Genomic DNA, 21,777 nt, shown 5'->3' on the forward strand with positions numbered 1-21,777 from the left:
TTTAATGTATTTAGAGCTCTTTAAATTTTTTGGCTAAGAAAAATGACTGCCAATTAAAGGGTGCTAAAGACTTAGAAGATCAACAGAAATTCTGACATGTTTACTTTATTAATAAAGGAAAACAGTTCTCTTATAGCTCTCCAGTACAGCATCACAATTTCTGCAGGTTACACAACAGAATAAAGCCAAAAAACTCATCACAGTCCTTTCTGTCTTCCTCCCCACATGAATAAAACACACAACAGCTATTTCTTACCAGATAGAGGTTTTCGTTGAATAATTGAAGCACTGCATTTCATAGTATCAACTGCCAAAATATAACCTTCTTGACAGCCCAGGTAAATGTCAGAGGTTGCAGTCCAGCAATGGGCAGTAGGATGCAATGAAGGCTTAATATCAGATCTAGGCTTCAGCACAAAAATAAACAAGTTCAATTAACAACTGGCAAATATCTGTATAGTTAGGAACATTTCAAGGCCAAGAAATTATCTCAGAGCCTGACTTTTTTTTTTATTCAGTCATCCTTCTACTGAGAAGGGAAACATGAGAAACATGAACATCTTCCAGAAAAACCAATGTCTGGTGGCAGAAGTCTAGAACACACCTTCCTCCCTAGAAGCTTGTGTAAATGACAAATCATATTTTCATCATATTAAAAGTGTAAAATTTGTTTTGATTTATTATCCAGCACTTTTGCCTTCTGGCTTAGAAATCCCCTCTGGTAGATCCTCCACTCTAACAAAGATACTGTCCCACTACAACTAAGTAATCTCCCAGTTTCTTAATAATGAAGTTATGAAAAAAAATAATAATAATAAAAAAAATTAAAAAAAAATCAACAGTCAGCTCCTAGATTGTTTTTCCCTCCCATCAGAGTAGCACTAGGAGTCCAAATTTAAATGATTACCTAATATGACCTCATCCTGACAAATGTATTTCAAACTACTTTACAAAAGAGCCTGATTTTGCAGACGCATCCTGTTGGCTTTTTTCTTCTTCATTTTATGACATTGCATTCTTGGTAGAATTAGAATACACTTTGTTTAAATAGCTTATCTTATAACCAAATTAGTCTGAAAAACAGCTCAGTTAATCTTTGCATCATGCATAAATTAGATCTAGAAATATCCTTGCCACAGACTACCATACACCTGAAATTTCATTTCTCCAAAACAAAACTCAAATCTGTCATCCATAAAATGGGAACAACAGTATCTCTCCACCAAATATTATTAAAGGCTGCGAGCTGTTCAGGTACAATAGCAATAGGAGCTAGGAGCTACATAAATACCATGATAGAAATAACCAGATTGAAGCAGAGTCACTAAAAAAAAAAAAAAAAAAAACACCACCTTGTAAGAACATTAAGATTCAAAGAGCAGAAGTGGAGAAGAGGAACAATACTGAATCTGATGGATAAAATAAAAGAAGAGTCCATAATTCTATAAGTTCTCCTGCTGTCTCACTGAAGGTTCTATCAAAAGAGAAAATATGGATGCACTTGTGATGAAAGCATAGGACAGAGATTCATAGGTATCTAGAATTCATTAGTAAAATATGCCAACAATTTCCTATATAATTCTGGATAGGCAACTCACTCTTTATTTATGCCTACAAAGCATTCTGAATAATAAAACAGGACAAACTAATAAATCTACAGCAAGATGGAACTATACATCACCCAGAGAAACATTTAATATAGGCATTTTCCCTCATTTTACATAGCTTGAACAGCACAAATCTTTGGCAAGATGTAACTGAACTACCGTGAATCAGAAGCTTCCTCTGCAAAGACAACTTCTGTCGTGTCCCCTTATGCCTGCTGTCACAACTGCCTTTACATAAGGTAGGTAAAATATGTTAATCCTAGGGTGAGATTATGTAAATTCAAAACAAGATCAATTCTTCAACTGTGCAATGGTACAGTGGTGCATAATAATAATGCAGACTTTTGTTGAACTTCTGTAAAATTAACTTATTTTAAAATTAACAGCTCTTCAAAGAAAAAAATCCATTGTCACAAAAGAAATTATAATAAAACAAAGGAATAACATCATTACTGGGGATACAATAGATTCAAGTGAGCTGTGATTTGCAAGTAGTCAAGTGATTGCAAAGTAAATTCATAAAACTCAGATCATGACAGTAAGAAACATCAAAACACAACTAAAACAGGATAATGGAAGAAAAAAGGATTGAAATATTTTGAATATTTCAATTCCTTTCACTCTGCTGCCCCACTGTGGTTACACTGTGGTACACAGTTAGTCTCAATGGCTCCGGAGCATGGACCCCTAACAGAGATGCAAACAAGCGCACATGCAGCAGACTTGCTTTTCTTACACGACTGCCACGCACTCCTTAGGAGTGTGCTACTGCCTCCGAGCAACCGTGGACTATGAGTTGAGAGTAATCCCTCTACTTATTAGTGTAAATAAATGGTTTTCCACTTTCGATGCTTATATAAACATGAAAAACATTGACCTGAGCTGGCTTGGATTTAGTCATAAAGACAAATTCTTCTGTTGAATGTGGTGGAAAATGGGAGAGGCTCATCAAGCTCTGATGCTATCCCCACTGCACTAAACTGAAAGCAGCTCACTAACCACAGCCAGGGAGAGCACACTCTTATCAGATAAAAAAGATTAAACAACGATAGTGAGGACAGCAACTCCAAGGTATGAACAAATGTTGAGATGCACATTTTAGGCCAGAATTGGATAAGTGTTCATGGACACTGGTAACAGTATACAAATCATCAGTTATAGCACCCATTCCTGTAACTGCAGCAGGGGCCTGCCAACTTATAGAGTGAGAAACTGCAGAAAGTAGAGGTGCCATAATTACCATTAAGTCCATTACAGAAACTGTAGTCTGAAGATATCTGGATATCTGAAGAACTCAGCAAATTCAGTAGTTTCAGTCCCACTGAATGTTACTGTATTAGTTACTTCTCAACATAAGGACCTTGAAAAATCATATTTTGAGACAATACTTCTGTATCAACTGTATTCAGACCAAATCAAGCAGGAATTGCTTCGCCAAAAGCACAATCCCACCCAGTGGGGTTGGGTTACAAGATCTAATAGCAGCTCAGTACTCCTGCTAGGTTTAGTACCCAGGAAAAAATACACCACAACAAAAAGAACAAGTTCATATTCCTGAAAAATCATTCCAAAATATCTTATGTTCACAACTTTGTTAATATTTCATAACCAAAAAATACCCATCTGCCTAGGGTGTTTGGACAGTAAATAAATACCAAAATATATACCTCCTAATTTGAAAGAAAAGGAAATCTTGGTCAAGAACTAGCAGAATTAAATCAACCTACTCTTACTTCACAAATATTTCTATACTTAAGGAGAAGATGATTATATTGAAGCCCATAAAAAGAAATCTAGATTTTCCTGGAGGCAGTTGGGAATGCAAAGACCCCATAAAGGTACCTAATATGGCTGAAAGCACATTTTCTTCCATGTGAGAAAGCTAACAATGTAGATCTGCAAGTTCAAGCACAAGAACTTGCAAGAAATAGATCATAAATATGGCACAAGTCTGCTACATTTGAAATGCTAGGCAGAAAATTCTCACAGAAAGCTGGAATTATGACTATACAGAGAATGTTCAATTCCAGGGAAATAAAAGTTCAGTGACTGTGATACATTCACAAGCAGAGCTGGAAATAACAGGGATGCAAACGGTGATGGAAACCACAAGAAGGTCTTAATTCTTCCCAGGATTCTGCTGAAATCTTAGAACTCTGTCTGCAGCATTCACAGAGGAGTATTTGATCTTGAAGAATGGAATAGTATGCTACAAGGACAAATTCTTTTAATACTCACAGGTCTAATATATTGTTTCTTTCTCCCTCTCATAGCTCACACTGCAGGCTAAAGAACCATGCATTTTTTGCAGTTGAGGTGCTGTACATATTATCAGAAGCAGTAAGGTAGAATAAAAAGGCAACGATGCTTATGAACATATTCCATCTTTATTTTCCATGTTCTAAGTGTTTTGAAATATAAGTAGCTCAGGTGTAATCAAAGTCAATAAAGGACATGTAGTCTGCCTGGAAGCCAAGGACACCTGTAGTCACAGTTAAAAAGCCCTGCAATTGCCATGTAAAAGAGGATGAGGTAAGGAAAAATAATTTCCCATTTGCAATTTTTTTCTGCATTCTGCTTTGTAATAAAGGCTTACTGCATAAACGTGTGGTATATTGATCTGATAATATAGAACTCACGTTTACCCAGCAAAAAGACAATGTAATGCTGCATCATCTAGTGTACAGTAGTTCCAGTATCATATATATAACACAAGCCATAAAACAGATGTTCTTAATCCTAAAAGGGAATCCCAGATTTGCAAATTAAGTGTTTTCACAGTGTCAGTTGTTTTTAGTTAACAGTCAAGTGAAAGTAAATTTCAAACAAAATGACAACTACTGAAGCATTTCATACCTCCAAGGAGGCTAGCAAGTAAGTGATCAAACAAACACAGCAAATGGTCAAGATCCAGCACCACCAGTGGACTGGGAACATGTTTCAAAGGCAGAGGCTGCTGTTTGGAATAAAGCTTTCAGTATTTTCACAGCTTGAGACACTTTCAGAGTCAAGAAGAGAACAAACCCCAAAGGGGAGTAAAGATACCTGACGGTTTTTATCAGTTTAACATGGGAATAAGTTTTCAAGGTCTCAACAGCTCTCATTAGCCCAGGAATGGTTAAATGCTGACATGCTGTTAATGTTCCTGGGATAGAGAGTAGTACCTCCACTACACAGACATATTGCTACACCAGGACATGTCAGAAATGTCTGCATTTTACTGTACTGTGCAATAGTAGCATGCCTTGTGAATCTGTCAAAACATATTTCAAATACATTTCTGAAACAACAAATCTATATCCTGGATTGTACCTGTTTAAACAGACATTACAATTAATTTCTTAACATCTAAATGGATAAAAAACATAATGACTTGAAGTAATAAATGGATAAAATGAGTAGCTACCACAAATGTTTCTGCTTCATCTCCTACCAGTCCAGCAATGGCTGAAACTGGCATAACAGGGCCATGGTAGGGATCTTCAACACAAGGATATGGGAAAAACAAATCCTTATGATGATTCAGAGAACCTTGCACATCAGGGAGTTTCACAGGGCTGTAAAAAACAAAAAACAAACAAAAAAACCCAATATAAACTATCTGAGGAGAAATATTACAAATAGTATATGTTGATACAAAACTGGGAAGCACATTTTTTGAGAAGAGACACCAAGGTTTACTTCAGCAACAGTAATGGAAAACCACTGTACAGAATAACTCTACGTGAAACATTGTTTCACTAACAGCTAATGGCAATTCTGCTTCAAGAGAGGCCCCTATCTGGCAGAACTGGATTGCCACACTAATTCATTGTCTTTTCCTACTGCCTTAGACAAATAACTATCCATTCTTGTTGCTGTTTTCAGTTGGATTAACAATGTTACACACCTACCTTGCATAAGCTATGACGATTCAAGCTTAATGTTTATTTGGAAAAAATTTAGATACAATGAAAAAAGTAATAGCAGTATTTCCCTGTTACATTCTGATAATCAGCACATGAGCAGGAAGTAAGGATTCTGTAGCTTACAAATTATGTTCATTTATGATTTGGTAAAAGTATTATGTGAAATAACTAATTCACAGTGGAGGCCTAACCTCTACTCAATGGAATAAGTAGTAGAAAAATGAGCATATAGGTTTATATTCATGTGTACTCTAAGTGACAGAAGGCATTAAAAATTGTTTTGATATCTCAAATCAAAGCCTTGTCTATACTTTTAGTATTTATATACTTATTGTATAACCACATCAGTGGTAACATACTGGTTAGTCATAGTCAGTGAGATCAAATATGCTGCTGTGAATTGTGGAATAGCTGCCACTGCAACAGTATTTGTGTTATCCTCTGAGGCTTCCATCTTGAATACGTATTAGTCCATCTGTTCTCATATCAGCCTCAAAGAAAATTTTAGAGCACGTTTATATTTGCTGTTCTCAGTGATCTGCATTGACAGAGCCACCCTTTCTGTAAGTTGGCCACATAAGCTGGAAATCACACAAAAACAGATGCTGCTTTTGGTAAAATCTGTGATTGCTGCTACAAACTGCTTAATTGTGCTTACTAGAAAGCAACTTGACCCACATTTGGCAGTTCCATAGCCACAAAAGCAATACACATTCCCACTCACTATTCAACATTACCACTTACAGGAATGGGAGAGCAATCTAGGCACTATATCGATGCAATAGGGCAGCTCTTAATAGAGACAGCTACCAAAAATGCTGACTAATATAATTTTCAGTTGTGTGCATAGCTGGGTCATATGAGTACTACAAAATCATATACTCAATTCATCTGATTGATTAGACAGATTCACACTGGTTGTGCTTTAACAATTAGTGATTGTAATTGCTAGGCAGACTAAACTGGATTAAGTTCTTTGCAAACAGATACAGGTTGCTAGTCTTAGTCATTATAATACACCCCCGAATCTTTCTTTGAACTTAAAAGGTGTTTCACTTACTTTTGTATAAGACAATGCTCGTCATGATTTCTTTCAATATGCCAGATGGTAACAGAGCTCTCAGTAACAAAACAGAGCTGCTGCCAGTTCATAGGATTAAAACTCATGGAGGTTGCTGCTACTCCTGGCTGAGACTCACTGCACAGGAGGATATTCTCTTGCCAGTTCCTTCATTAAGGAGAGTAACAGAAAAAATTCACTCAAGTTAAATCACTCAAGATAAATATATGATGTGATTGACTGACATTCAAGATCAAGGTATACAAACAGATACGTCACTGACAAAAAAAAACAAACATGCTGTCAAATAAGCCAAGTTCTCCTGAGAATTAAAAGGATGTGGTTAATTAGCCACATATAAAGATCAGTACTGCTACAAAGAGATTGAATAGTAAACTAATTATGAAAACAGGCATTTTAGAAACATTACCAAGCCTTTCCTTTTGTGAAAAGAGCAGGAGACATGCGTTTTCCTCCTACTTGTGTCACTGACTGAACAGACAATAAACACTTCAGCACCAAAGACCTCAGTCTTGCTTTTCTAATCCGTAATTATTATAATGCTGCAGTTGGAAGGTATTACAATTCTTGCAATTAGAAAACTCAGTCAGCCCTTGATTATATAACTGAATTATTTAGGTTGCATCCCATTTGTACTGTGAGTGCCACACAGCAGCATTAACTAACCAGAGAAGAAAACAGTGCAGAATTGTGGGATGTTACATGTTAGCTGGTGCTACCCTGGGAATATTCTTTCCATTGCCTTTTCTTTTGTCTACTGTAGCCTACTTTATAGTCTCATGTTCTAATTTGCATATTCCTCCATTATCCAGATTAGTTCTCAACTTCATTTGCATTTTTAGGTGCTGTCCAAGAATTGATTAGAATAATTTGAAGAAAATCATTAAAATTGTTTCTTATTATCTCAGGCAACATATCTGACTGTTAATCGAAGTGACATTCATAGCTTTTGTATTTGTCATTACTGCTGAGATGAAGAAAACCATAATGCATAATGCTGTAAATGGATTTAGTATAATCCTCTTGTTTTGGTTTGTAAGAAATTTCCTCTTAGATACTGATTAGCATGCAAAGACAATGATTAAAATTAGTAGTTTCCACACATAAGCACTAACTCATTATCTCTACAAAAAGAGAGAAGTTGAAACTCTGACTGTAACAGAAACAGAAGGGCATACTGACATCTTCAGAGAGCTTTCATCTCATATCTAGCAGATAGTGCCAATGTTCTTAGAGCAGATAATTTATTAAGATCCAAAAAAAGCATAGCACATGAAAAAGAATCTGGCATGGAGCCTCTTCTTCAACCAGGAAAGAAAAAAGATCTAGAGATAAAATCACACACAAAAGGCTGCAGCTGCTTTTGTTATCCATAAGCTTTCCCTGTTTTGAGACTGTTAACTGTCAAAGCATATCTTATACTTCTTATTCTGAACTATATGCTTAAAATACATGAGTTGCATAATCATGATATTGCAATCACACTGATGATGCTAAACAGTGACTTCTTTCATCTGCACAAATACCTGTGACGAATGCACAACACAACCTATCTGCAAAAGTGTCCTGATCACATAGCAAATTCATACAACTCTGTTCAAGTTACTATAAGCTCTAAGTTTAAGACTGCAAAGCCATTCTATTTTGCCACTAAATTCTTTCTGACTGGCACTGAGGATGGTTCTCTTATGACAATTAGGTGCTGAGAGTAAAATTTGCACTCACTCAAAAATGTTGACGTTGGTCTTGGGAAATGCCCTATTTTAAACCATTTAAAAGCTTCAAAATGTTTCCATTTTGGGGGCAATCTCAAGTAGTCTTTCAAGATAGTGAATTTTTGTTTAAGTGCATACAGTGAACGCACTGATCCATATACACTATTTCTGTGGGTGACCAGCATGCAGGCTCTTCAGGGCAGTCTCTCTTGGTTTCTACTGTGAAATAAACAGACAACTTTCCAGATGTACACTGTATGAACAGAGCTCACAGCAAACATTATTGGTTGTAAGGGATGAGAAGGTATCAGTAGTAGCACCTACAGCTGTTAATTAACATTCTGAAGTTATAGGAATTTCTGCTTTTTCTCTAGTTGTTGTACAAGAAATGAAAAGGTCATCATTGCATTGATATTACACAGAGTATTTCTTATTTGTGTTTAATTGACTTCTTCCTACTCTACTCTCTCCATTTGTTTTGAAGAAATGCCCAAACTAAATGGTAGGTGGAAGCTTGCTGGCCATGGAGGCAACAGTTTACAGAACAATTAAAAAAAAAAACCAAACAAATACTTTCTGTTTCTCAACCATACCATATTTCTCTACATGGCAACAATAAGACTAATGATCTAACCCAGTGATGCAAGATTGTGTAATCACTGAGCACAATAAGACAGAACTAGGTAATTACAAGTAATCAAGAACACTGAATGGGACAAAAAGCAGAAATCAGCTTTAGAATTCTTTTCCAATTTTTAACTGGCTACTTTCTTTCCACAGTTAGCAAGGAAGAACAGATAATTAGCTGGTGCTACAGACTTCATAAGGACTCAAAAATACAACATTTTTAAGAAGCCAGAGGACAGTTATGGCAAAGTAACAGTCATTCTGGCCATGAACTACTAGCACTAGAAAAAACAGCAAACGTGGCAGAAGTTTGCAAACAGTGATCATCAGGAAAAAAAAAAAAAAAAAGATGAAAGTTTATCTTTCAAATTTGTTACTTTAATTTATGCTAAGAGAACACACATACAAAAGCATTATTAAATGCAAGTGATATTAGATGGTTATTTTATTCTTACCATACTGAAAGAACAAAGTCTGGAAATGAAGAGTAACTGGCTAGATATGGACCCAAGAAACTAAATGCAAGTAAGGTGTAGTCCAATTGAATGTGACCTAAAACAAAAAAAAAGACATAATTTCTAATTACTGCAGACTTCACTGTATAGTGTAAGAGTTGAAGTTCTCCTGTCAGTTTTTTTTATATCCACTTCACCTCTCCAAAGATATTCTTTATCACTGTGATTCCTTTGCTTTCACAAGATTGTTTTGATTAGACCATATAAGTACTCAGAAAACGTCACTGTTGTGGATTTTTTTTCCCATTTGTTTCACTAATATATTGAATTGCAAAGCGCTTTTTTTCCCCAATTAACAGGCAATCCTTTGCAATTAATTTCATTCATCTACATGAGGCAAGGAAGCATTATGATCCTCACTTAAGTGGCAGGGAAACTGAACCATGGAGACGGTAAGCAAATTAACTAAGGAGGGCAATGACACGGAACAGGAAGAAACATACATTAGATCACAGGCTCCTGACTTGAACCACAAGAACCATAATTCACAACTCAGATGCCTCCATGTCAGACCACCTCAGCAGTCTGCCTGGAAGCCTAGCACAATATGATTTCTCTTTGTTATTCAGACAACTCCTTCCTGTAATTAATTCAAATTCATTCAATTTGCTTTCTCCTCATAACACCTCAATTTTGTATTGTCATATGCCTGCCTAGCTTGAGTCTCACAAAAAAAACAGCACAGCAGAAAATGCCTTACATTACTTCCTGCACTTCTTATCGTTAGAAAGTTTCCTGTCACAGTTTCTCAAGCCTTACAGAAACAAAATACCCTCAGAAACAGGCTGCTTAAAGTTTCGTTTTAATGAAATGGTGACAAGGACAGTTACTACACCACTACCTTTTAACTCTGTCAGTTTATTCAGCTCTGGAAAACTGTAGATATATATGACAGGATTCAGCTTCCGATCTGAAAAGGCCAGCACTCCATGGTTGGGGTTCACTGCAAAGGCTCCCACCTGGCCAGTCCGACACTGCAGTGCTGTTGTCTTCTTTGTTTTAATGTCCAAGAAGAGGATGTAATTGCCACAGGAGTAGCAGACAGTTTGATTGTTGATAAAGCCAAAGTTCTTGTTTGAGAATCCCTGAACCCAGCTTAAGAAAAAGTAAGTGTTAGAACAGTTACATACATACATTTCTCAAAAAAAAAAAAAAAAACCCTGAAAAGGGAATGTAAAACAGGCTTGTACTATACAGGGACTAAAGCAAATCACTGAAGAGCAGTCACCTTACAAAACTGCACTGTCAGCAAATTCTTAACTATCTGCAGAAGTTTCTACCTTTGAGAAAGTACATGGATAATCAACATCAGCATCCCCTTATCACAGGAACTTGCATTTAGCTCTCAGTTAAGACATCTAACTGAGCCACGTATTAGTTTGATAGAAACATAGCAACGTTTACCCAGCATACTACCATCCTCTATGTACAACACCACTGTAGTACCATCCCTTCTAATTTCTTCCTACCTTTTATCATCTTCCGGATAATAGCATTAGGCTGAAAGAGGTCTTTGCCTCTTCTGCTATATACAGGAAGAATAAATGTAGGCAGAGAGGATAGTAACACATTGACTTTTTATCCTTACTAATGAACTGAATACCATGGCAACAAAACACAGACATATCAGCTGATGAGCATTTTTCCTGCCCCTTTTACACAAACACTAACTTCACACAAGATTTTTTCATGAAATAGAACAGCATGTTTCAGCTGACATTATTTTACTCTGTAAGTATCAGAACACTTAAGCATAACAATCAGAAAGAGCAGTATGGTGGAACAGCAATATAGGAGATGTAATGACAAAGGGACAAGCAGGATAAAAAGGTGCTCCAGAGAAAAAGGGAAAGCACTCACCTGTCTCTGAAGACCTAAACTCACAGGGAAAACCCCACAAATGAGGGATCTCCTACCAAAGAGCCTACACCGCTAGCAGTCAGCCCTTAAACAAGGTCTAAGAGAGTTGGAGCCAGGCTCCACCCCTTCTGGTCACACAGCTGAATTGCCTTCACCTCTGCTTCTCCCAGGGCTGACCAGGTCCTTTCCCCAGGTGCTCAATCAGTGGCTATTCAGGCTGAGACTTGACAGTTACCATATATTAAAGCTGAAGTTCTACTAATTATGGTAGTCTCATCCTAGCTATAGAATGTGATCAAACAGCTAAAATACTTTACCAGATAAGGAAGCTTAAGTATCTCTTCCATTATGTGGAAGAAAAAAAAAAAAAAAAATCACAAAAAAAAACCTGCCTAAGCATCCTAGATTACTACGAAAAATTCATTCAAGTTTACACTGCTGAGAGGACTGAGGACTGAAAATAAAAGAAACATTAAGAGCTATGGCAGGAAACAATGGTGTGATATAGGAGGTACAGAGCAACCTCTGGAAAGGTCAGAGGTTGATGTGATTTGGGTAAAACAGGAAAAGGAAGCAGCCACAAACAGGACCAAAGCGTATGGGCTCACAGTACCAGGTGCCAGAACAGGAACACAGGAATAGACAAGTTATGCCTCACTTATTATCTCATTGGGCTCTAACTTAAACCTAGTCAGAGCTGCTTACTCCTATACTCCTTTCAGAATCTCTTTGCTATAGGAGGTAGGCAAAACCCAAGGTTAATGCAAATCCACCAAGAGCTGAGTTCCAATTATTCAACGCTTCTTTCCCTCTCTCTTCCTTCTACCCGCCACACTAACACAGACCTAGAACACAGCAGCACCCCTCCTTTATCTGCACTCCTGTCCGACAACCACACTGGGCTAATTTAGAGCACGAGGGACTGGGGCCAAGAGAGAAGACATGACGCGCCCTGCCGAGGCCGACGGGTTCGGCTGTGAGACGCAAGAGGCATGGACTGTGCCGGCCGGCCGGCCCCCACCTCACTTCCAGTGTGGTCTCCTCAGGCGAGGAGCAGCGGCGGCCCCCCAGGGCCTCGGCGCCGCGCTGCGGGCTACCCTGGCGCCTCTCCTCACTGGCGGCCGCCATCTTGTTACATTGTCTCCTAGAAACAAGAACGGCTGCTGCTATTAGCTGAAACGGCTCCTCGCACCAAGATGAAAGCAGATAGCTGATTGGCTCGCGCACCTGCAGCAACCAACCAACCAACGAGCGCGCGCGAGAGTATGAGTGGGGAGGATTTAAAGGACCAGCTCACTTACAGCAATGCAGCTTGTATACAAGGGTGTGCAGTTCTGCTCTTTGTGATCTTAATTATCATGTAATTAAAAGACCTCTCTGGACCACGACAAGCTCTTCTTCCTGACCCAAGGGTAATTCTACCTTTGATCTGGGCAATTATCTATTATCTCTATTGCTGACCTGTGAGAATTCCGTCTGCCCTGAGTTTCTTAACCCAGTAATCGTGGCTGCAGATCTATCTGAGTCAGCCTTGGGGAAAAGGCTGCAGGTTCATTGCCCTGGCCACCCTGCCCCAGGTATGCCATTGCTACTCTTGTTCCAATGGCATGCTGCCTTTCTCATGGTGAGGTGTACCTGTTTCCCTGTGACTTCACTTCTCCTGCATAGTGGTACACCTCCTGCATAGCATACACCCTCACCCTCACACACACCACACCTCAGCTCTTCCTGGGTTGCTGAGATAGTGATGCTGGAGCTTTGAAGGCTGAGGAGCGAATGTCAGCTGGAAAGAGGAGGAAGGACAGTTACGACATTTATCTGCACGTTTACAGTTTATAGTGCTGCAGCACAGTAGGAATCTCCAAGTACTTTTTAAGCAGTTAGCACTAGAAGCTCATGTTTCCCTTTCCTAAGCAGACGTTACAGCTTCTTACTTTTGCTATTGCTTCTCTGTGCTATGGCAGCATGCACTCACACCCTGGCTCCATGGCATCTGCCTATTGCAGCAGGCAGCCCTTGCAACATTTGGGTTTCAACCTTCCTTTCTCTGGGTCACAGTTTATCAGACTGATGGAGTCTTTAATGGCTATAAGAAATTCCAACCTCTTTTTAACGACCCAAAATATTGCTGAAACCATACTAACAGTAGGTTGTGATCCCTCACACAGTTCTCTCAGGGGTGGGAGAAATTATTTTGTTGATAAAGGGCGTTTGCTGTGCAGGAAATTACCACACCCTTCCACTGTTGCATTGCTTATTAGTTGCATAACCAAACAGCAATGACTCAACAAAAAATCACTTTCTTCTTTCCCAGCAGGTAGTGCTGGCAGGTGTGCGGCCATGGCAGTGTTTGCCTGCAGGAGGGCTTGCATCAGAAATGTTGATCTTGTATGACAAGACCAAAGTAAAAGTCACCTGCTTCCCCGCTGCGGGAACGTGAATCCTCTAATGAGTCTCAGGAAATTCCACGTTCTCTGCCAGCCCAGACGGATTTGTGACAGATTTGCCCACCAGCAGGATGGCGGGGGCTGTCCCTCCCCTCAGCTGGAGCTGCTGCCTATGAAATGCCATTTCCACGTAAGGCACAGCTCTGGGGAGCCTCTGGAATGGAGGCATTTTACTTCGGGGCTCGTCAGTCAGCTTAGGTAGCTTGTGAAAGACGTTCAGAGGAATGCGAATCCTCGCACCTCGGCCGAGCTCCTCGGCTCGGTTGGAAGCACGGGTTGCGCGGCCGCGGTTCCCGCCCATCCAAAGGCGGGGCGGGGCCGGCGGCGTCTTTAAGTGCCGCGCGTTGCGGTGCGGCGCACAGTTAGCGCGTTGCGGTGCGGTGTGGCGGCATGGCAGGCGATCATTCTCGCAGCGTGGGCAAGGGTAAGTACCAGCTGGGCGGGCGGCTCGTGCCGAGGCGCGGATCGCAGCTGTAACGGTCGGCTCCGTTCTTTCTTCAGGCAGCGCGGTGCCGGGGCCGGTGCCCGAGGGGGTGATCCGGCTGTACAGTATGCGCTTCTGCCCCTTCGCCCAGAGGACGCGCCTCGTTCTCCGTGCAAAGGGCATCAGGTGAGGCTTTTTTCCCCAGTTGGCAGTCACAGCATTTTACCCTGTTCTGAATAAGCGTGACTGTTGCCTGACAGTGTGCTGTTTGCTTTCCGTGTAAGCTGTGGCAGAGATGCTAAGGGGTAGCAATAGTCAGTGTGTAGTTATGCTGCCGCTTATAACATGTAGCACTAAGTGACCTTTTTAAACAGGTAAAGTGCCATGTTTCTATGGAATCTTATCTCTCTAAGAAACTTGTTCTAGTGTAATGATCTGGGAATCTCTTTTATTGCTAACTGGAGGTGGTAAGTACCTTTTGGTGGACATCTGTTTACTTTGAATGTTTAGCTTTGTTTAGTAAATCTTTGGGTTTACTGGGAATTTTCTGGGAGTCCTGCTGGAAAGTAACTTACACTTTGCTAATAGACAAATTTCAGTATATATTTTTTTAATTCAGTGTCTATTTGGCTTTTATTCTGTGTGTCTTTCCTATGCAAAGCCATAGGGATTGAAGGTTAGTAGTCTGAATGTTGTTGTGATTTGAACTTTGATGTAAAGTTAGATTAAAGTGGATCTGAATTCAGCTATGGCTTACTTGCAATCAAGTTCCTCTTTGAATGTCCCTGAGTTATCATATGATAAGCATGTGCTGCGTATTAAGGTTGACCTTTGTTATTAGCATGACTGGTAGGGCTGATGGTCAAAGCCTGTTTTTGTGTTGTATTACCTTAATAGCTAAGTCACTGTTAGTCAGCACAGTTTTTCTCTGTGAAAAGAAGTGCTTTCTGGCAGTATTTGTAAGTGTCAAGTGGTTAATCCCAGAAAGAATTTCAGGGAAGACAAGGGGGAGCAAGAGAATGAGGATTCAGCTTCTGAAGTACTGTAACTATTGAAGTGTTATGACTGTATGTGGTGTAGACTGCAATGGAGATGAACCTCTTTGGGTCTTGTTTCCTTCATTCTTTTAGGCATGAAGTAATTAACATCAATTTGAAGAACAAACCAGACTGGATTTTTGAGAAGAACCCTTCTGGGCTGGTTCCTATTCTGGAGACCAGCAAGGGCCAGATAATCTATGAGTCCCCAATCACTTGTGAGTATTTGGATGAAGCATTTCCAGGGAGAAAGCTGATGCCTTCAGACCCATATGAGCGAGCCTTTCAGAAGATGCTTCTGGAAGACTTCTCAAAGGTACTGTGTGATCATGGTGGGATTGTGCTTTTTAATTTATTAGAGCTTCAAAATCTGTAGCTGTATTGCCAATGCTGCTTTCATCACTTGAGAGGTCATGTGTGTAGGGGAACCATTTAAATAACCGGAGAAATCTGGAGTTTCTTACTATTAAGTCACTGTGCATCTGAATTGTATCCAGAATTAACGTAAGGGCATGGATTCAGGAAGATAGCTAAGCTGGTTAAGATATGTATGTCTGAGGCATGATTCTGAGCATCCTACAATAGAGGAAACATTAATGGGCCCAACTAGCTGGATGCTTGGAATCTAGGCAGTAACAGTTGCTGTATGTTAATAAGTTTCCCTGTAGGAGGTACTAGAGCTGTATAAATGTGGAATGTGAAGAGTGCCTGACTGAAGGAGCCTTCAACCAAGGCCAGGAGATAGCTGGACTAGCATAAGGAGGATGGCTTTGGCTTTCAGTATGGGGTGGAGGCTGGCTTTGTGGCTGACTGGAAGTAAGCTTCCTATGCTCTGTATGTATATAGTACAAGCATGTACATTTGAAGGGTCTATAAAACAAAATAAGACAGCTTGGGTATGAAGCAGAAGAGGAAGAGCCATGGAAGATGTAAAGAGAAATGTGAATGAAGGAGAAATATAAAAGGCCATAGGGAGGGGGAATTTGTTTACATCAGGCCTTTCTGAAAAGGTGTAATGGGAAAAGCTCTACAGGTAGAGCATCTGCAAGAAATGAGCTGTGAATGTTAGTTGTATGAACAAGATCTTAAAAATATACGAACTTTGAAGAATATAAGTAAAGGGCAGCATTCTGTACTGTGTACTAATTTCTCTAGCAATTATAAAATTAGAAAATGTGTAGGCCTGTAGAAGCCTGCATATCTTGGGCTACTATTTTTCTCTTAAAAGTACCCTTAATGTTGATAACTAAAGTGCATTTGGTTTTCAGGAGCGTGTACCCAGGAAAAGAATATTGCTTTGCACTGTACCACTTTACTGGATGTGGGCCAACTGGAAACATGCTCCTCTTTTCATTGTTCTCTTACTGCAAGACTAGAATCCATTACTTGCATTTGATCTTTCTTTAACTCCCTTTTCTGAAGTATAAAATAATTTTATTCATGGACTTTAGCTTTTTCAAACTATCTCAGCATCTTAAGCTCCAAGTGATTTTTTTTGCATTATTGCAAAAGGTATTTTGAAAGCTTTCTCCTTTTTACAGATAACAGCTGTAATTTCCAAGGCACTCAAAGAAGGAGGCGATCTCACAGCGCTGATAGCAGAATTAGCTGGAAAGTTTGGCAAATTTGATGAGGTAAGAGCATTTCATGATAGCAAGCAGCCTGGCAGTTGTGCTGTTCTTACCTACAACCCTGCTTTTTGTTATGCTTTTTTTGTTTGTTTGTTTTCCCCTCTCGTGCTTTGGCATTTAGAGCTAAATCTCTTCTCATTCATGTGATAGCTATAGCAGTGGACAGTCTTTCAATTTATTCCCCTTGGCCTGGGATGAACAACATCCCACTGAGTGTAATCTGTCCTTTGCAGAAATCCAGCCCTGGGCTATGTTCTGCTACAGTGGTGTAGTGTGACTTCAGCTGAGCTCCAGGAAGTATCAGGTGGCTTTTTTGTGTTAGGAACTTCACAATCCTTATTTAGTGTCAGTAGTGGTTCTTGGATAGCCTAAAGAGCTGCTCGACTTGTCCTTATCACAGATCCATTCCTTGTACATTTTTAACAGTCACAGCTAATGCTTGTTTGGCTTGAGCAAGAACTGATGCTTCAGCATGTCTCTTCTGGTGCAAAGCTTGCAAAAGCTTTCCAGTACTTTCTTATGCATTGTTTCCCTGCTCCCTTAAGCAGCCAAAGTAAAATTGCTTTCATTCAGTTTTCTCATCTGTCTGTCAGGCTGATGTTTGAGTAGTGCAGCTGATACTTCAGTTCTTGGGAGAAACAAAGTGCATTTCTCTGTCCTGAAATACAAACCCATAGAACAATAATAAGAAATGAAGCTTCCTCCTACTTTATTTCTGTGAAGTACTTGTTACTCCTTTTGTGTCTCTAATGTACTCTGATGAATTCTATAGCTGTAGGTTGACTGAGGATGGCAGGGGCAGAGCTGAGCTAACATTGCTCAGTCCACTGTAATATATATTGTCTTAGTTTCAGCTGGAATTGTTTTTTTTTTTTTTTTCTTCAGAGTGCCTGATATGATGCTGTGTTTTGGTTTTGGGAGAAAAACAGTGTTGATAACATGCCAGTGTTTATAGGTACTACTAAGCAGTGCTGCGTAGAGCAATAATCAAGAAGGCACGTTTTTAAACATTACTGCATTGTGTTACTGCTACCCGATAGAGGGAGCTATGTTTCTATCTCTGGAACTGTGCTACTGTCAGGTAGCATTCTGTTAGACACCTGGTGATTTAAACAGCATTAGGAGTTTTTTGGAGGGACAGCTTTAAAGTTTCTGTTAAATTATGGAGACTGAGGGGCAAGCTGTATGATGCCCTAAATGCCATAGGAATTCCATCTTAAAAATGCCAAAGCCCCTAAAAACAGGGACTAGTCTTCTAAAAAGCAAGCTTGGGTCTGGAAAGTCCTGAAAGTGTTAAGCTTGGATCACTATGGCACTTGAAACATAACAGAAGCATTAAGTATAATAAGGAGAATGTGCTGCAAATATCCTTTTTTTTTTGTGGTCCTGCTGCTGTATGTGCTGAGCTGTGGAGGTCTCTTTCTGTTTCATGTGGATGTTATATTTCCTGTTCCTCCTGTGCCTGAAATCAAATCCAGTTCTAGATATGATGTTAGGAAGATTTTTCCTGACACCATCTGGACTCAAGTGCCATGGGTAAAGGAGTCCCTGCTAAAACTGTCTTCTACTTTAGCTGAATGTTGTGTTTACCTGACTTTGTTGTTCTAGAAATGTTTGTGCATATTTAATTCATCTCAGCCATTGCAGCTTATTTACAGGTCAGAAATCACTAAATAACAAATTCTGTGAGATAGCTTCTGCAGGAAAAAAAAGGAATTTATAGATCCCTAATGATTAATATTTTTGTGGCAGTTTTTGAACCAGCTCTGGAGAAGAAGTGGACTGACAGCGTATGAAGTAGTTAAATTTGCTATCACAGTTGCATTGCTTGCCAGTTCTGACTCCCCATACATTGCATGCATAAGGGAAATGTGCTGTACATGCATTATTTCCTGTCAGATTGCTTCAGGATGCCTGCATTCCACCTCATGGTGGCTTTTAGTTACTGAAGTCTTCTTTCTGAGGATAATTGTTATCTCTTGTCCCTCACAGATTCTCTCTCAGCGCAACACTGTGTTTTATGGTGGGGACTCCAGCTCCCTGATTGACTACATGATCTGGCCCTGGTTTGAACGCCTGGAAGCATTCCAGCTGAAGGAGTGAGTACCTTGTCTGGCTTCTAGCATGTTACCAAAGTGCTGCTGTATATTTTTTGTGTATTTGAATATATGCTGCAGCAAAGGGCTGCTTTCAAGTTTGGCTGAAGAAACTGTGAGCTTCCTTACAGTTTTGGGGCAGGGTAAACATCCTAAACCAGGGTAGGGATCTTATGAATAAATGCTTCCTTTCACCAGATCTGTTTTCCTAAAATTGTCAGATCTGGAAGTAGTGGTTAAAATACAGGACTTTATTTCCATTTGTACAAGATAGAAGAAACTGACCTTTATTGGAAGACATTACAGGCATACAAGCTGAGGTTTGAATTTGCTAATTGAAAACCTTAGGATTGAAATGGAATATCTCCTCTTCAGAAATCCTGGGCTGAGAAAGGAGACTTGTTCTGTGAAGAACAAAATGTGTCCTGTCTTACTATAGGTAGAAGATCAGTCCCTTTTGTAATAGATTTCTTTTTAATACGTAATGTAGGAAACTGGCGTCAGAGGAGAACTGCTTTATAGCTGGTTTAACGCTGGGCCAAAGAGTCAGCTTGTATGAGGACATGGGTGATAAAATGAAAAAATGTGTTGTTTTAATGTGGTGGAGAGCTAAACACCATGCAGACACTTGCTCAGGGAGGTGGGGAAGAAAATTGTGAAGTGCAAGAATTCATGTGTTGACACAAAGACAGTTTAATAAGAAATTAAAAAGGGAAAGAAAAACAACAGCGAAAGAATAAACAGCAAGTGATGCACAAAACAATTGCTTGCCTCTCACCAACCAATGCCCAGCCAGTCCTTGAGCAGCAGTGGCCCTCCTGGCCAATTCTCCTGTTTTATTGCTCAGCATACTGTCATATGGTGAGGAATGTCCCTTTGGCCACTTTGGTCTGGGTCTGCTCTCCTGCTTCTGTCCTGCTCCCAGTCTCTTTGCTGTCAGGACAGTATAAGAAGCTGAAAGGTCCTTAGTGTAAGCACTGCTACATAACAACTGAAACATCAAAATCTGAACCTGAAGTACAGCACCATACCAGCTAGGAAGAAAACTAATTCTATCCCATCTGGAACAAGGAGAATGAGTATAGAACTGATGCATCTTGGTGACTAAATTGTTCTAGAAGATTGAGGAAGATGCAAGGAATCCTGCAAATGAATTAAAACTATTGTAAGATGAGGACTTTGTTATGGGCTGCTGCTCTGCTTTGTTTTCTGTGTGATCCTTCATTGGGAGGGGAAATGTTACAAGCTATGCAGGACCAGAGGCCTAGAATTACCAAGGTGCTTGAATGTCAAGTATCTGGACCATTGTGTGTTAAGACGCTTTCTGAATAAGAGTTAAGAGCCACCTAGGAAAACTGTACATTAACTAAACTTGGGATTTGGAAATTGGAATGCAGAATACCTCAAGTCAGCGTACCAGGAGAGAACAAAAAAAGTTTGCACTGTTAAGCTTTCAGTTTGTCATGTACTACTTAAGTGTGTTCAAGTGGATTTGTGGATTTTGTTGGCTGTATCTTGTTTCCTCAATAGACTGTCTGCATTTTGAGCTGCTGGGTTGCAGACTAAGTCTTCTCAGTCTTCTAGAGAGGAGAGAAGCTTGTGAGTTGTGAAGGGTTGTTCGTTAAAGAATTGCCACTGAGTGCTCAAGAGGGAGGCAGAGGTGTGTGCAAGTGTCTGTCCTCAGCTCAGAGCAGATTAGAGATATGAATAGGGTCTTCTGTAGTAGGAATAACACAAGAAACTTATTGATATCTTGCACAATAATTGTTCTTCCTCTTTGTCAGCTTTGCAGAGTGATCAAACTCTGAAAGAACTGTCTTGCTTTCCAAATGCCAATCTATCTTCTATGACCTGTTACATACTTGTCACTTGCTCTGAGCTGAATGTTACACTGTGAGGGAAAGCAAAACCAGTAGTAAAACAGAACTTCTAAAGCTGCTTTCCTTCCTCGAAGCCCTCCTTATTTCCTGCTTGTGTTATTCAGACTCTTTCTTTTTTCCATAGTGCTTTGACTCATACTCCAAAACTCCAATGCTGGATGGAGGCCATGAAGAAGGACCCAGCTGTCAAAGATACGATCACTGACCCACAAACACTCAAAGTTTTCCACCAGCTCTATTTCAAGAACAGTCCAGAAGCGTGTGATTATGGGCTTTGAGATGTCAGTGGACACATGTTTGCTGAAGTATCAGTGCCTCTCTTCAGTGTGAGCTTTGAGGATCTAGTGTTATTTGATGTGGGGTCTTGTCTGGTTGCGTTACTTAATGTTTGGGTGCATCTATGCTGGAAAGAGCAAAACCTCTTTCCTGTTAGGAGGAGGAGGAGGCAGACAGCCATTGCTGACTGTGTATTCTATGTGAAAGAAAATAGTGGCTTTACTCAGAGGTGACCTGTCATCTGTAGCCTATTTGCAGGTATTTCTTTTGGGTGGTTCTTGAGCTGACTCTCTTACTTGGGTAAAAGTTGTAATGCTTGAAAATAAAAGCAAATGTTTTAAGTGCAGTTATTTCTTCCCCTTTATAAGCATTTTTTTGTGCAGAGGGAAGTGAGGTACTGTCAAAAAAAACAAACAGGAGGAGTTAAACTGTGGTGTAACTGGAAAAGTATGACTTAAGTGCTATCATGGAAACATGGTGGAATGAATCTTATGACTGGAGTGCTGTGATTGATGGCTACAGGCTCTTCAGAAGGGACAGGCAGGGGAGGAGGGGAAGGGGAGTTACCATCTAAGTTAGTGAGTGAATGGATTGTGAAGAGCTGTTTGAGGAAACAGCCATAATCTGGTTGAGAGTTTATGGGTTAAAATTAAGGATTGGTCTAGTGAAGGAC

The 21,777-nt window shown here is 39.8% G+C and overlaps 2 protein-coding genes across 2 annotated transcripts in view; one reads left to right on the top strand and one right to left on the bottom strand.

The window, feature by feature from the left end:
- Window positions 1–12,441, bottom strand: part of CFAP43 (cilia and flagella associated protein 43) — a 44,007-nt gene extending 31,566 nt beyond the window's left edge. Inside the window, exons 1-6 of the mRNA XM_048947182.1 lie at window positions 12,335–12,441; window positions 10,295–10,548; window positions 9,394–9,490; window positions 6,576–6,743; window positions 5,014–5,164; window positions 257–407 (exon numbers count right to left, since the gene is read on the bottom strand). Of these exons, the coding sequence (XP_048803139.1) occupies window positions 257–407; window positions 5,014–5,164; window positions 6,576–6,743; window positions 9,394–9,490; window positions 10,295–10,548; window positions 12,335–12,441 (928 nt within the window). The remainder of the gene's footprint in view (window positions 1–256; window positions 408–5,013; window positions 5,165–6,575; window positions 6,744–9,393; window positions 9,491–10,294; window positions 10,549–12,334) is intronic.
- Window positions 12,442–14,055: 1,614 nt separating this feature from the next.
- GSTO1 (glutathione S-transferase omega 1) lies at window positions 14,056–21,450 on the top strand. The gene is made up of 6 exons (XM_048946600.1): window positions 14,056–14,184; window positions 14,262–14,370; window positions 15,315–15,537; window positions 16,763–16,855; window positions 18,845–18,951; window positions 20,953–21,450. The coding sequence occupies exons 1-6, from the start codon at window positions 14,151–14,153 to the stop codon at window positions 21,104–21,106; spliced, it is 720 nt and encodes a 239-aa protein (XP_048802557.1). The 5' UTR covers window positions 14,056–14,150; the 3' UTR covers window positions 21,107–21,450.
- The last annotated feature ends 327 nt before the right edge of the window (window positions 21,451–21,777 follow it).

This window comes from Lagopus muta, chromosome 5 (genome assembly GCF_023343835.1).
Source record: "Lagopus muta isolate bLagMut1 chromosome 5, bLagMut1 primary, whole genome shotgun sequence".
Lineage (NCBI taxonomy): Eukaryota > Metazoa > Chordata > Aves > Galliformes > Phasianidae > Lagopus > Lagopus muta.

Excerpts from the sequence above, each read along its gene's own strand:
- GSTO1 (XM_048946600.1), top strand. The coding sequence starts at position 14,151 with ATGGCAGGCGATCATTCTCGCAGCGTGGGCAAGG. Across the intron at positions 14,371-15,314 it reads CTCCGTGCAAAGGGCATCAG|GCATGAAGTAATTAACATCA; the intron begins GTGAGGCTTTTT and ends TCATTCTTTTAG. Across the intron at positions 15,538-16,762 it reads TTCTGGAAGACTTCTCAAAG|ATAACAGCTGTAATTTCCAA; the intron begins GTACTGTGTGAT and ends TCCTTTTTACAG.